Source organism: Tasmannia lanceolata, unplaced genomic scaffold (genome assembly GCF_043159265.1).
Source record: "Tasmannia lanceolata isolate RefF3 unplaced genomic scaffold, GAP_Taslan_0.1 ptg000006l, whole genome shotgun sequence".
Lineage (NCBI taxonomy): Eukaryota > Viridiplantae > Streptophyta > Magnoliopsida > Canellales > Winteraceae > Tasmannia > Tasmannia lanceolata.
In genome coordinates, this window is record NW_027518683.1 from 4,780,166 (window position 1) to 4,795,290 (window position 15,125).

The 15,125-nt window shown below is 37.0% G+C and overlaps 1 protein-coding gene across 1 annotated transcript; it reads right to left on the reverse strand.

The window, feature by feature from the left end:
* Positions 1-1,573: 1,573 nt before the first annotated feature.
* LOC143879364 (LIM domain-containing protein WLIM1-like) lies at positions 1,574-11,209 on the reverse strand. The gene is made up of 5 exons (XM_077381722.1): positions 10,892-11,209; positions 5,121-5,217; positions 4,986-5,029; positions 4,713-4,802; positions 1,574-2,245 (listed from the first exon to the last, which is right to left on the reverse strand). The coding sequence occupies exons 1-5, from the start codon at positions 11,024-11,026 to the stop codon at positions 2,036-2,038; spliced, it is 576 nt and encodes a 191-aa protein (XP_077237837.1). The 5' UTR covers positions 11,027-11,209; the 3' UTR covers positions 1,574-2,035.
* Positions 11,210-15,125: the final 3,916 nt, after the last annotated feature.

Consider the following 15,125-nt stretch of genomic DNA (forward strand, 5'->3'; position numbering starts at 1 on the left):
AACACCGTTTTGAACCCTCAAAACGGTGTTTTGCAAAGGGAGGGGGGGAGGTCCGTTTGCAAAACGCCGTTTTGAACGGAGTTTTTTTGCTGTGGGTTTTTACATGTTTGCCCTCCCCATTTTTACGTATATGCGCGCGATTTTATACGTTACGTCATATACCAAAAAAGTGGGGGTGTTAATGTCATTCTTGAGGACACAAATTTGTTAAATTGTTAATATTTAATTCAAAACAAGGGGCTGCTAATATCATAATATGATCTCTTAATTTTGATTTTCTAAAGACAAAAGAATTAAAAGAAACCCTAGTTTCTTACTTTCTTCATCTACTTTGCAAAATTGCAAACCCTCTCACGGCTCACTGCCTCAACGCCTCCACTCGTCTGTCAAATCCGGCAAATCCCCTCATAACGGTTCTGTGAGAATGATTTACTTATGTTTGAGGATAAATTCACCCCTGTAACGTATTTATTTGCCCTTTTAGAAAGTAGAAAACCACACGAAAATTTTCTTTATCGAGAAGAGTAGGAAAAATTTAAGATTAGGCAAAATATCTCCATTTGGTCAAAGGTTGGATAAACCCAGAACTGAACCAATCAAGTTCAGTTCTAGTTCGGTTCAGTTCCAAAGATAAATGGTTCGGTTCTAGTTCCAATTTCTAGGAACCGATTATATATGGTTCAGTTCTGAGGTATACACTAGAAGAACTGAACCGAACCATACCATGTCCACTCCTAGTAAGATGTATACAAATACGAGCGAAAGACGTGCACTAACATAAGTATGAGAACCGAACAATATCCAGGGAAATTATAGCCATACATGGAAACCTTGGGCCCCACCCCTTCTAGAGGAAAAAAAGAGAGTCCTAATTACACTAGAAGGGGTATGGCCCAAAGGACGAAAGGGGGTGAAAATATCATAATCCCTATACTCGGTATGCAGTTTGTTCCAGGACTCGGACATATCCACAAAATCCGTTGGAACTTCCTAGATCCAATTGGCTGCTGGTAATGTATGAAAACAAGCAAAAGATGTCCCTTAATCCCACCAAGGATTTATAGAAATAGTTTGGATGGGTAAATAGAATAGGATAAATTATATGATGAATGGGATTACTAACTCTTATTTGTGTAGGACAGAAGTACCACCCTTCATATTAGATCCAACAGCAGCATCTTAAAAAGTGTGCTGTTGTTGGATCAAATATCAAGGGTGTGATGATGAGTATGAGTTCATAGGCCCATTCACCATATCATTTCTCAGAACAGATATATTTGTATCATTGTGCTTGTCTTCAGCTCCTGATATTTTTTCCTGTATTGTCTTGGCACTAGTGCATAAGTTTGTCATAGTGGGCCTTACTCTTCTTGGCACACACCTTTAGCTTGTAAAGTTCCAGTAAATATCAGGTTACCCAATATTTATTGGCAGCTGGAGTAGGAAACTTAACCAATTTTTTAGGGTGATTTGGATTTTGCCAACTGATGATGGTTACGAGGATGTGGCATGTACTCCATGCTAGCATTTTCCAGTATTAGAAATACTACTAAGCAAATAAACAACAAAAAAAAAAAAAAAGGTTGCTAAGAGCACTATTATTACAGAGAGGACATGATTAATCATCCAACAAGACTATAGAAACACTTAGCTCCCTGTCTACACACAACAAATACACCACCATCTATCAAACACCAAATCACAGCTCCTGCCAACCTGCAGACAACAAATTCAAAGCCTACACAAGGCCTTTGCTTAACACTGGTTATTGTAACACTGCACCTCTCCTATTATTCATTCAACTCTCACATCTAAAAAAATTTGGCTACAAAGTGAATGGTTTGGTTTTGAAGTGCATATATCCTAATATATATATATATATGAAAACAGACAGTCCAAACTCCGCTTATATACTTTCACAGTTACCTCCAATTTATGCTAGATGTGAGATACTATGCCGCTGTATCTGACGATGACCTCCGAAGAATGGGAAAGACAGACAGGACCACTCGAGAGACAAATATAGAAGACTTGATCACTCGAACACTGTGTTCTCAGTCACCCCTTTAACATGCTCATGTTTGCTAAGCTGGCTGAAATTTCCCTTCTCCTTGAAGAGCTGTGTGTGATGGTGTTTGCAGTAGAGTCTACCCTCGTGTGCCACATAGTTTGATGGGCTGATTACGCAGCCCCCGTGGGTACATTTGAAACAAGGCTGATGGTATGAGTTGCCATCAACTGCTACCTGATGAAAAGCATAAAATCAGCGTCTAAAAGTTCTCACTAGGATCCAAAGAACAAGGACTTTATACTAAGAATTAAGTTGACTTCATTATGTATTTTGAATGAGATTAAAGTTTCATAGGAAAAAGTAAAATCATTTTAAAGGAAAAATAAATAAAAAATTTGTGGGAATTTAAGTTAATTAAGAACCTAAGCATAAACATCGACTTCAACCACACAAACTAAATTTTAAAGCTAAATACAAAATTGAACTTTAAATGTTATGAGTTCAAGAGACTCCATTGTAACCTAGGATGAAGTGGACATGTGTCAGGTGATCAAAGATATCCCAGTCATTTCTAGAAACGCTATCACTAAAGTTTAGCACCGAGAACAATGGCTGAATTGCAAGTCTTAAAATGGGCACAAATACTCGTGTAGTATCAGCATTTATTGAAACAGCACGCTACTTTTTTTTCGAAGTTGAAACAGCACACTACTATGCAAAGAGATAACATGTTAGCTTATTGAATAACTCGAATTCCTTGGCTTCTCTTGAATTTACAAATGTATAATTATACTACACAAGTAATGGAAAAAGCGTTGTGTCCCCCAAAGACAAAGTAAACCCTATTTTTTCAGTATTATATTTCCCATTTGTGAAAAGTAAAAAATTTGTAATGTTAGCAACAACCGAACCAAATGTAGAAACATAGGAAGATAGCAAAATAAAGGAACCAAGAAAAAGGCCACAGAAATATGATGAACCTAAATTTTTGAGAGGGTACAATGCCCATTACAACTACATGGCTTCTTCCTGTCATTTTTTCTCATTGTTGATTTCTGGGGGTGTATATGGAATTTGATAGAGTTAATAAGCATGCAGAATAAGGGATTTTGCTTCCAATTTTGTTACTCGGGGTGGGTTAAAAATATGCAGTCGGCATTGAAGAAGAAAACAGTCCACGTACACCCCCTTTATCCTTACCAGAAGTAAACATGGATTACCCATGTTACCTGAGCACTAGCTCTGAGACCAAATTGGATATGAACAAGCTCCTCAAGCTTGGTCTGAGATGTTCAGAACAGCAGTCAGTTCAACTGGATTTGTGTGAACCTTACCAGTCATGAGTGAATCACGGATACAAGATTGTCCAGAGTACAGATACCTATCGAGCTTAATATTAAGATCCATAATACAGATGCCAAACACTAGATTCGACTCTCTATCAACAGTTAGTTGGAGTCTTTTTTATCTATTTCTCAACCTAAACCACTTGTGCAGTGCATGTTTTTAGTCAATTCATTCCATCCCCTCATTTAGTTCATTATGCTCTTTATCTTCAGTTGGGGGCCTATGAAAATGCAGACTGGCCTCTGTATTCTCTTGGAGACTTCTATCCGACACCTTCAGCACGTGTAACCCACACAAATTGGTGAAATAAGAGATTCAAGTCACATGACTCATTTCTCGTCTCTTATATAATAAGTGAGATGATACAATTACAAAAGTACCCATGATGGCAACATTATATACATTTAAGGTCATAACAACAATAGCATTTTTTGCCATCTCCATAGCCAACAAAGACATACTCGGCGGCACGAGGTGAAAGTTTATCCCGCTCGAGTGGGAGAAGATGAACATAACAAACAAAGCCAAAGATACGAAGCAAAGACTAGTCCAGGGGTTTCCAAAAAAGACAGTGACAGTGATCTGTTGTTCAGGACATCAAAAAATTGATAGTTGATCAAGTGGACAGCTGTGAGTGCTGCCTCACTCCAAAGAAAATGAAGAACATGTGACAAACGTCATAAAAAAACGTCATCAATGAGGAAAATTATGTAAACATGGATATCTTGTATGGTCATCAATAAACGTCACAAAATAATATCCTTGGAACGATGGCACTGGTGCCAATTCCCACATATCACTGTGATCCAAATCCAACGGGACCTATGTCATGGACTCAGGGGTACTTGTGAAAAAGAAAAGACTGCTTCTACTTAGGGAATAAGTATGATAATGAGAAGGCGGCAAAGAGGAAACAATAGTTTATTCATAGAAAAGTCCAGACTTCAACATAGAACATATTCTCTTTCTCTCTCTATGTGAAGGACACAAACGTCGATTATAACTTCTGGACTAGCGAAGTTTTCAAAGCATTCACCACCATCAACTTAGAAATTATAATAACATATTGCTAATATATTCTTACGCAAAAAAATATTCATAATGTAATAAAATTTTGAAAAAAGAAAAGAAAATACAATGTCTAAAATATTGAAATCAAGCTGGATCTGTATTGACAGTTACTAATTCAGATTTCACAGTCAAAGTTCAACTTCTCAAGTCTAAGTGACCAAGAGAAACCAATGCAGTATCCACAAAATTTTAAGACTTGAAATAAATATGACAGTTTTATCAACAGAATACAGCTTCCGAAATCCATATTGATGATAAATAAGAAAAAGAGAGAAAATATTACCTTCTCGATTGGGTACACAGTTTTCTTGCAAGCAACACACTTGTCCTGAGTTCCAGCAAACATACTTGAAACCTTGTTGTTGGCGTGGCCCTAAGAGTTATATCAAAAACAAGAAATAATTCAAGAGTTTCCTTTCTTATTTTTTTGGTTATATTGAATAGGGTGTCCTTAGAGGTGTCATTAAGAAGTTTGGACCAATGACACAAATCTGAATTTCAGAAATAACTGAATTGGTGGGTGAAATGGATCCATCAAACTTGAATAATGCAATACCTCATGTTCAATAGCTTTGTCTACTTTGACATCTTTTGGAGCTCCTAGAAATAAAAGCCAGAGATTAGCATAGAGTGAGAACAGATGCAACGAGAAACTAATAAGATTGAAACTAAATCGTTCACTGGTAGCCACCTTCAAAACTTTTATCCAAACTGCCAGTCCTCTTAAAGAGTTGGTCAAAATGAGGCTTGCAGTATAGAACACCTTCAAAGGAGGAATAGTTACTGAGCTGTAAAAAATAATTAAACATTAGGAAAAGTAGGTTCTAAAGATAAAGTAAATACACATACATAATGCAGAAAAGTAGGACCTAAAGATAAAGCAAATGCACATACATGCAGGGTTCTAAATTTCAGTTTCGGTCGTCACAGAAACGGAAACGTTTCGGTTTCGGTTGGAAATTTTGAAAGAAACCCTGTAAAATCACGGAAACATATGGAAACATATGCAAATGATAGAATTCTAAGATCAAACTTCAGGAAATGGTAGAATAAGCACAAATAAAACTATCACATAAGCAAGACAACCATCCATAATGGTTTAGTAACATTTAACACCTAGTGACATGCGCTATCGCACATGCCTGATAATTCAGTACATACTACACATTTCACATCTAACGCATATAAATATTTATACATAATATGGGATTTGCTAGGGTCCATCGCAAAAGGCATTTCGCGGCTGGTCTGTCGCATGTCAGACCAGCCACCTCGTGAATGACAACAACAGCTTTTGTCTCCATTCACAAGGTGGCTGGTCTGACATGTGACAGACCGGCCGCGGAATGCCTTTTGTGCGCGGCCTTTTGTGATGGACGCTAGCAATTCCCGCATAATATATATAGCACAATTCACATGCAATCCATATAAATATAATTATGCAACACAATCTGATATAGTATGCCACTAATGTACTTACGATTTTGGTTTCGGTATGCATTTTCGGTTCCGGTATCATTTCAGTGGGGATGGGACCAAAAACACTCCGGTCGTTTCAAAGTATGCTTTCTTTGCAATTATCCATTAAAAAAAAAGTTCTTTGCAATAATGAATAAAAACATACTAGTTTCTCATAGCACAAATAAAACTTCTTACCATATGAAAACAATAAATATTTTCAAAAATAAATATCTCAACATATAAAACCACCAAATGAGAATACCTCCAATGAATATTCTCGATTTCCAAAATTGCCTATAAAAAACTGGTGGCATCTTTAGGGGCTCCTTTGGATAGGCATAATTTGTCTGCAGGCGTAAATCAATATAATCTGAAATATATTTTCAATCAGATACTTTTACATTGTTTGGTTGGTTCATTTCCACACAAATCTAATTACATTATTTGGATAACATCCTCTTAATTTCCCAGAAGTTTCTATAAGTGTTGTTGGCTAATAGTTTCATGAATATTATCTGTTATAAAAAAGATTTGGCTAATCCAGTGGATATCCTATACTAAATTTAACTTATTGAAAATTAAGTGAGACCTAATGGGCCCAGATATTAAATTAATATAGAGGGTTGCTAGGAAAATGTAATCTCGTTTTCATTACAACACAATCCATAGATATGCACTACATGTCCAGGAGAAGATGAGAAAAGGAGTCCATTCATTGGGGAGAAAACCCTTTTTAACGACATGGCAAAAATACCCTGACTTCACGAGTTAATTAACACAGATTTCAGCTTTATTTTCTGACGGCAGACAACAAACCTTTCACTGAAAGACTCTCACCTAAAGTAAGCTGATGATGATTTGCTCATCTTTTTTCATGCTAACCCGCTTCAGATCCACAATTTGAAAGGTACACTTAGACCTTATGAGACAGTTTTTGGCCCGATGATTAATTTTCAAAAGTCCTTGGTAGTGGGTGTTTGGGGTCGATGATCGTGTTCTCCGACACTTTGATCTCGCTTTGGGTGCAGTATCGGTCAGCTCTTCTGCAATTATCCAGGGCAACATCTCTGCTTTGGGAAGCCATTTGCAGCATTATGGGACCCAGTCGTAGAAAGATTCGAGAGAAGGCTATCTACATGGAAGAAAAACAGTCTCATTGGATGGTACTGTCACATTTGATTAAGGTTTCTTAGAAACCTTCCTATCCAATTCTCCCTCCTCAAATACCGATTAGTATGGTGAATCAGAGGGAGAGCATCCAAGAGAATGATTCAAACGAACAAAGAAAGTTTCACATTGTGAATTGGAAGATCGTGTGTCGTCCCAAGAAGGGAGGGTTGGTTGGGGTTTTTTTTTTTTTTTTTTAAAAGGTCGTTGGTTGGTTGGGTATTAGGTGACTGCAGTTTCATGAACCTTGCTTTCTTGGGCAAGAGGTTGTGGACTTGTGGTGATTTTCCAAGGAGGATTGGCTCTCTCCGGAGGACTTCAATTGTGCAAAAAGTATGGCACTACATGGGGGCGGTTGGTTGTCTTGTGAAGACTCTAGCTGGATTGGTCGGAGCATTTGGAAAGACATCATCTCTCAACTAAGCTTGTTGCTGGCATCAGATTCACAGCTGCCAAGGGGGAAAATATTCACTTTTGACTAGATCCATGGTGCGATGAGGATCCTCTTAAAAAGACTTGTCATAGCATTTTCCCGAGTGGCAATTGAGCTGGATTTGTGTGCAGTCTACTCCTTTGTGAGAGGATGGTCGTAACTCCCAAAAAGTTCCAGTTTAGGAGGAATTTCATTGAACATCGATCTATTTAATTATTTAATTATAAAACATGATGGGGAAATAAGCCCTTACAAAGCTGCATATATACAAATAAACCCATATAAACAAGGATTTCTAATCTACCCTTCACAAGTGTGATACCTTCCCCTTGCGAGGTGCCCTTCCTCTGTTTTTGCTGATTTTTCCCCTTCGATGTTGCCACTTTGGACATCAACGGAGTTGTATTTTTCTTTTATTTCTAGTCAAACTTTATCACCATTCCAAAAACAAAAACCTCACCCATGTTCTTCCTTTGGATATTGAAAGACCAGTAAGGGCATTGCAATCTAGTCTAAGAAAAACTTATGACCAGCCCAACTCGCAGAACTTTCCTTTGTCACCACTGGGATGAGCACAGCATACTGCAAGGGGCATATTTAGTCCTCAAAGAGAGAATACAAGAATATATGTTCCCATACGTTACCAAAGCTGCCAAGCGCAGGCTTTGGACACTACAAGTAGTTCTAGCAGCATTTTGTAACATATACCCTGTGTGATTTGGGTATGGAATGAACAAAATTGCCAAAAATGGAAATGCATAATTCTCAAAGTGTCATAGTCCTACAACACAAAACAGAAAACAGCCATTTTGGAGTATCAATTGCTGCCAACATCATACTTCTAGCAGCATTTTGTAACATATACCCTGTGTGATTTGGGTATGGAATGAACAAAATTGCCAAAAATGGAAATGACATAATTCTCAAAGTGTCATAGTCCTACAACACAAAACAGAAAACAGCCATTTTGGAGTATCAATTGCTGCCAACATCATACCATTGTCATAGCGAAAAGGCTAGTAGCCTATTACAATGGACAATAATACCTTTCAAATTTTTTTTTTACAGTGGACGATAATATCCCTACTTTTGTGTAATTGAAAAACATATTACGGATGTTAGGTCTCACTATCCAACAAATGAAGACAAAATAAACCCCAAGAAATTTATTGCCAAATCCAAGAGAGAAACTGCTTCTCTTCTTCTCCTCTCTTATAATCCTCTCATTTTTTTATTTTTTTATCTTTTCCCTTCAAAACTCCATAAATGCTATCCCACCACATTTGCAAACCCGTCTACACCTCTACCTTGCTTTCAACACCGGATTTGTCACCATACCCCATAAGCAAACCCATCTACAACCTTATTTGAAACTCCATAACTGGCTGGTGTATGTTTCTAGAAGATTCTTTGATTTCATGGAAATGTAAGAGGCAAGATGTTTCTGAATTTTCCGCTTAAGTGGAATGTTGGGCATTATGCTTCTTCCATCAACTCCACTTTGTGGTAGTATGTGGTTATAATAAGAATGATATTCAGATAGCCACCATCCCATATTTCATGAGCGAACGAAGTATATTGAGGTGAATTGTCATCATATAGGATTGTGCTATTCAAGATGGTGGATCACATTAACATATGTTCCTTACACACAGCAGCTTGTAGACATATTCACAAAAGCAATGACATGTGCCATGCATGCTTTTTGGAATCTCAAATTGATGCTTCGCAATCATGCACATCAATTTGAAGGGGAGTATGGATCATAGCAGACTTATACACACCATCATCGAGTGTATATAAGTCACGGGGAAATGTCTTTTTAATCAAGTGTGTGCATATAATATCCTAAGTGAATAACATTAGATAGGATTTTTCATTTATACCCCTTAGCTAACAATTGTTATACTTGTAACTAGATAAAGTTGTCATTATAAATACAAGGAGAAACAAGTCGTGGTGTGTTGACTTGGCTTTTCTCATTCTCTCACTTTTTGTGTAAATGCATAATGACACTATTATGTTCAGGAAGGCTTCTACCCGGCAACCTCGAAACTTCATCTTTTTATTTCAGCTTATAAAGTTAATAATTTAGCAAGGAATTGACCTTTCCGAATGCCCAATTAGGATGTTAGACATTCGAGGGGATCATGGGTCACCAGATTCCCTCTTTCCAGGCACCTAGCTTGGTCTTACTTTTACTGTGCTTGGGCTATTTCATGGTGCTCCAAAATTTCTTCTAGGACCTTTCATTCAGCAAGATTAATCCCAAACCGACTTTTTATTTTCATGATACCAAAATAAATTGACACAAACTCATCAGGAAATGACAGCATACACGATCCAAAAAAAAAATTGTAAAGATGATCCAAAGTTTCCTCCTATATTTAAAATCACATCCACTATGGTATATGGACCTAGTATACCTCATGCTTAGGCCCTGTTTGTTTTGTTTAAATTTGAGTCCACTAATCACTTTTGGACTCACGAATGCTGCTCAAAAATGAAAGATCCAAAACAAACAGAGCCTTGGTCTTTACATCCCACAGCTTGATACATTATCTACAATTTAGAAGCAGCTAACTATGCAAACACACTATCACAAAAATGTCCATACCACAGCTTAATTTAGGTGGGAACAATTGATAGGTGAGGAAGCACCTAGCTTGCAAATCCATGTTCCATGTCCGCAGTGTCTACAAGTAACTAATACTACGTGATTTCAATCTAAATGAAACGATCAAAACCAGCCCTACTTCCACCACCATGCAAAAACTCTTACCCATTGTGAAAAATTGATGAAGGCCACCAAAAAAAAAATTTGATGAGGGCCAATTTTAATCAATAGATGCTTGAACTAAAAGAAGAGTGAGAAGTTTTCTAGAGAAAATCATAATGGGTATTACAGACTGCTCTCTATAAGCCCTCTCGGTTTCTTGAGCGACTGAATAACAATGTCTTCCTTGTTAAACCCGAAAACCAAAAAAGGAGAAGAGAATCAGCCCCAAAGAAACACTAGGAGTCCATCTGATCGTGAAGAACAACGCAAGCAACAAAACGATTTCCACCTAAACAACAGTAACATACAGAATCAAATCCCTTCAAAACCCCATAATTGTTCACCCATCACTAAAGACACCCCCTCACATTCCCCCACAATAAATGAGAAGGACAAGAAAAGGGCAATCAAAAGAAATCTTTCATCAAACATGCAAGGAAAGGCACAAAATCACCAAACACCGAAAATAAATTTTTAGGGTAAACCCTAAAAAAGAGAAAGGTAGAGAAAGGAAGGCCTTTTACATTTTTTTAGAGAAGATGATAAAACTCTAGTCTAAACCAGTGATGATGCATTTAAATATATATCCAAGACAAGAGAATATATACAGAGAGATATATACCTTGAGGGTTCCCTTGCAGTGGTAGCAGCGGAAGCATGCCTTGTGATAGACTTTGTTGTCAGCAGTCAACTCATCCACCAAGTATACCGTCTTCTCACAGCCCTTGCACTTCTGTGTCGTCCCTGCAAATGCCATTTTCCTCTCCTCCTTTCTTTATAGCCGATGATGGAAAAAGAAAAAGAAAATTGAAGAAGAAGAGACTAGAGAGAGAGAGAGAGGCCTGTGTATAGTCTGGAATCCCAGCTGAGTCAGTCAGAAACAACGGCAGGCTGCAGAGGCCTTTTAAATGTAGCCCCAACCAAGATCATTTGAAACCCGGTAAATGTAAAGTTCTTTTTGACCATTAGATGTTTTATAAGGGGGCGTGGTATGTGAGCACAAGCTGGGCATCTCCCATGTTGTTAGACTTATCTAAGCCATTCATTCTATAGAAGCTAACATAGATAGGTTGTTCCTAAGAAACATCATCATTGGATCCTCCTGACCATTTGATATGTAGAGGCACAAAATCAACCATTTTGTAGACATCCATTTTAAACCTCTACAAATTAATGCTTACCATGATCCTACGAAGATGATTTATTACGTACACCCTAAGTCCTATACAATCAATATCTAACATAACTCAAATATCATAGGCAGCCCACCCTATTTAAAAACTCTACCTCAGAAATTCTATCTGAGCTTGAGCTCAGAAACCATTTACTAATGTTGCAGATATAAATTTTAATTTAATAGTTAGTTGAAGAATGCTAGACTGAAGGGGGGCTGCACGTCATTTAACATTCTTTGACTTTCACATTTTAGGGTGATGTGCAGCCAATGGGAGCCCTTTCATCTCATTTTTGCAAGGGCTCCCTTCAGTCCAGCATTCCTCTAGTTGTAAATTGAGGAATTTAATTTTTTTTTTTTTTTATGTTTTTACCTCATAAAATTAATTAGTTATAAATCCTGGAATTTAAATTTAGATACATACACTTTACATGATTGGGATTTGTTAGCGTCCACCTCGAAAGGCATTTCGCGGATGGTATGTTGCATCTGACAGCAGCCACACAAGCTCACTTTTCAGCACATTTTGTCTTCATTCAAGAGGTGGACGCTATTTTTCAAACTTCTAGAGATACCAATACTGGTTGTTTCTAAGGGGAATACACTTGTTTACTCCAAAATTTTAAACAGGTATTTTGTCTTCATTCCTTTTGCAATGGACCCTAGCAAATCCCTGATTAAAATTATGCACCTCTGTAATGCAAGTATTAAGTTTTTGCTTGAACTTACTCTTGAAACTTCTACCACCGCATTGATTTTAAATAGGATATAACATGTGTGTAGGTATGGTTAGAAAATTTGCACGGCAACCAAAAAAAATGGCAATATGAAAAAACAGGATTAAAAATGGCAATGCTTAAGGACTGTTTTTTGCCATTGTTCCGACTTTCCTAATGGTCAGTTATGCGCGCGCGCACACACACACAAGGAGGACAATATGATAGGGGATTTTTTGGGGAACCCCTTACCCACTTCTAGAGATACCAATACTTGGTTGTTTCTAAGGGGAATACACTTGTCTACTCCAAAATTTTCATCAATTTTTAACCTAAATGAATAAAACAAGGTTTTTACTTTTTAATTTTACAAACTTATAAAGTTTTGATGAAAAAAAAAATGTAAATAATGAGTTTACTAGAGAGAAAAAAAGTAAGTTTGAAAAAGTTTTGCTAACATAGGAAGTGTCTAATTTATGAATTGCAAATCAACTCCCATAATAAAAATATCATTAAGGGTGACGAAATGGTATCTAAGACTCCCTTTTTAAATAATGGCCCTCTTCTTTGTTTTACACTTTTCTAATTGGTTGTTAGAGGCTCTTACAATTTCCATAAAACTGCCCACATCCAATCACATAAGTGTAAAATAAGGAGAGGAGTGACATTATTAAATAAGGGAGGGTGGATATTATTACATAATAGTCACACGAATCATGAAAATGACCCTTGTAAAAGAAGCGGTCAACATGGAAATCTCATGTGTTTTTTGTAATCAGTGTTTATTTTTTTAAGTATATCTTGTGGAGGTTTGTTAACCCCTAGAAAAAATGAATCCTTTTTAAGGGCAAAAATTGAACAAAATCAGCAGATATTCAAGCAAGGGGTTTGCCATGCTGAAAGAACCTGATATTTCCACTCCAATATTTTTGCACCTTCATTTAGAAAATTTTCTCTAGCTGTTGCAATTATTAACGAGTTGTATGAGCCAGTGAGAGGCTTGGAAGGTACCAAAACAAGGGGGTGGGAATATCAGCCTTCTATAAAGAAACAAGGCCATATAATTTGGTTTGATTTGAGGTTTGATAGGTTAAGATGAACATTACCACCTCTTGCTTTGCTATGCTGAAAAAAGAATTCATAAGAAGAAAAACATGGGGTTTTATAAAAAAATATACCTAACAAAATGGGTTACCAAATGAAGAAAAATTCTATCTTCAAGGAAAAACTTTTCAAGTAAACGAAAATTCAGCATAGCCAAAGAGTCATATTAAAATAGTTAATTATTGCTTGAGGGCATATTCTACATTGCTTTTAGATTTTTAAGGGAGAAAAAGGCTTCTCTACATTGCCTCTTATTCACTTTGGTAGCCTTTTACTCAGTATGGTATCTCTCGGACTCTACAAAAGCAAGATGAGGGCATCTTCTTCTCTCTTATCTTAGTTTTTGTCCCTTCAGTGATGTGAAAGATATTCATAAATGGTAATAGAATATTGCAGCATATAATGGCACATTATTGTTTTTTCCCCATGCTTTTCTTAATGGACAGCTAATCTGTTTTGTATCAAGAAGAAAAGATACGAATTGCCTAAGAAAAGAACAGTAGGGAGGGAGGGGTCCATGTGGGATTGCATTTTAGAGATCTTGGATGCACCATTTCTTTGAATATTTGTTGCACTTTATTGAACCACATGACCTGCATAAGATCAGTGAGATGGTGGCCTTTCCTAAAGACCCACTTTTACAAAGTACTTGATATGGGTGTCCAAAAGTGTATCATAGCTTGGGTTGGTTTCCTTGATCTAGGGCTATAAATATTACAAGAATACCACTAGCTTAGTATATGATTTTTCTCATTGCTTAGTGGACCATATGGCTGCATCACTTTCTTTAGGAAATAATGTAAAAAGTGGATTTTCAAGGCATGTTTGGCAACCATGAAAAAATATTCGATGAAATAATAATAGAGCAAGGTGTGAGACATGGGGGAGAGGGAGAGAATTGAGAGTGTGGGAGAGAGGGGAGCCTCAAAAGCCCCTGAAAAACAGGAAAAAAAAACCCAATTTGATGTAGCGTATTATTTTCATTGTTTTTTTTTGGGATTTCTCATGCTCTCTCCACTTATGCCGCAACCTCTCCCAATCCATCATTCTGATATCAGATTTTACAATTGCCATCATTAATATTTCATGAAACAATTTTTCATGGTTGCCACGCTTTTTTTTTTTTTTTTTTTTTTAGCATCAAACAACTTGATTCATACAAAAATCCAAGGGGATCAACCTTTTGATGATTTTTTTTTCAAGTAATGCTGGGGAAACCGGTTTTACAAAAGAGAAGGAAACCAAACAAATCCGTTGCTGCCACCATATCACTAGTCACATAACATTGTTCCCTCGGTTTAGGAAACTCACAGGAAAAGGTGATTTTTATTAATACATGGCGCATTTTGATTGTTGGTTTTTTCCCATGGGTCGTACTCTCGGTTACCATATCATTTTCCTTTTTTCAACAGATTTTTCTAATATTGTAACTAGCGACTCTTCAGGAGCCAGCTTCTCTCCATTGTAACTCTTCCCCTCTTATTGTTCTAATATATCCCAGTGGGGGTCCTGCCTAACCCCAGCTTACCGATCAAAAAAAAAAAAAAAAAGGATTTTTTGATGCATCAAGCAGTTTGATAGTAAAAAAATCCACTTCCCATGTTCTTTCTCAGAAAAGTGATGCAGGCAAACGGATGGTAAAATTTAAAAGGGACAGACTAGAAAGACAAATTTTTGCCTTATGAACGAAAACAATCATGACCCAATGCACACATGGGATGTGCAGAGTAACTGGATTTAAGATGGGACCTCAAAAGTTCCATAGACTACTGAACCAGTTCTTGGTTGAAATACTTGTAAACTAGAAATCCACAATTAAACCCATTTGTAGCATTTCCATCAAGTAGTATGACCCAAATCAT

What these genes read in the sequence shown, in the direction of transcription:
- LOC143879364 (XM_077381722.1), bottom strand. Translation starts at nt 11,026, where the DNA reads ATGGCATTTGCAGGGACGACACAGAAGTGCAAGGGCTGTGAGAAGACG. An exon ending in TTTGGATAAAAGTTTTGAAG is followed by an intron (nt 5,030 to 5,120) that starts GTGGCTACCAGT and finishes TTTTATTTCTAG; the next exon opens with GAGCTCCAAAAGATGTCAAA. An exon ending in CTGTGTACCCAATCGAGAAG is followed by an intron (nt 2,246 to 4,712) that starts GTAATATTTTCT and finishes GCTTTTCATCAG; the next exon opens with GTAGCAGTTGATGGCAACTC.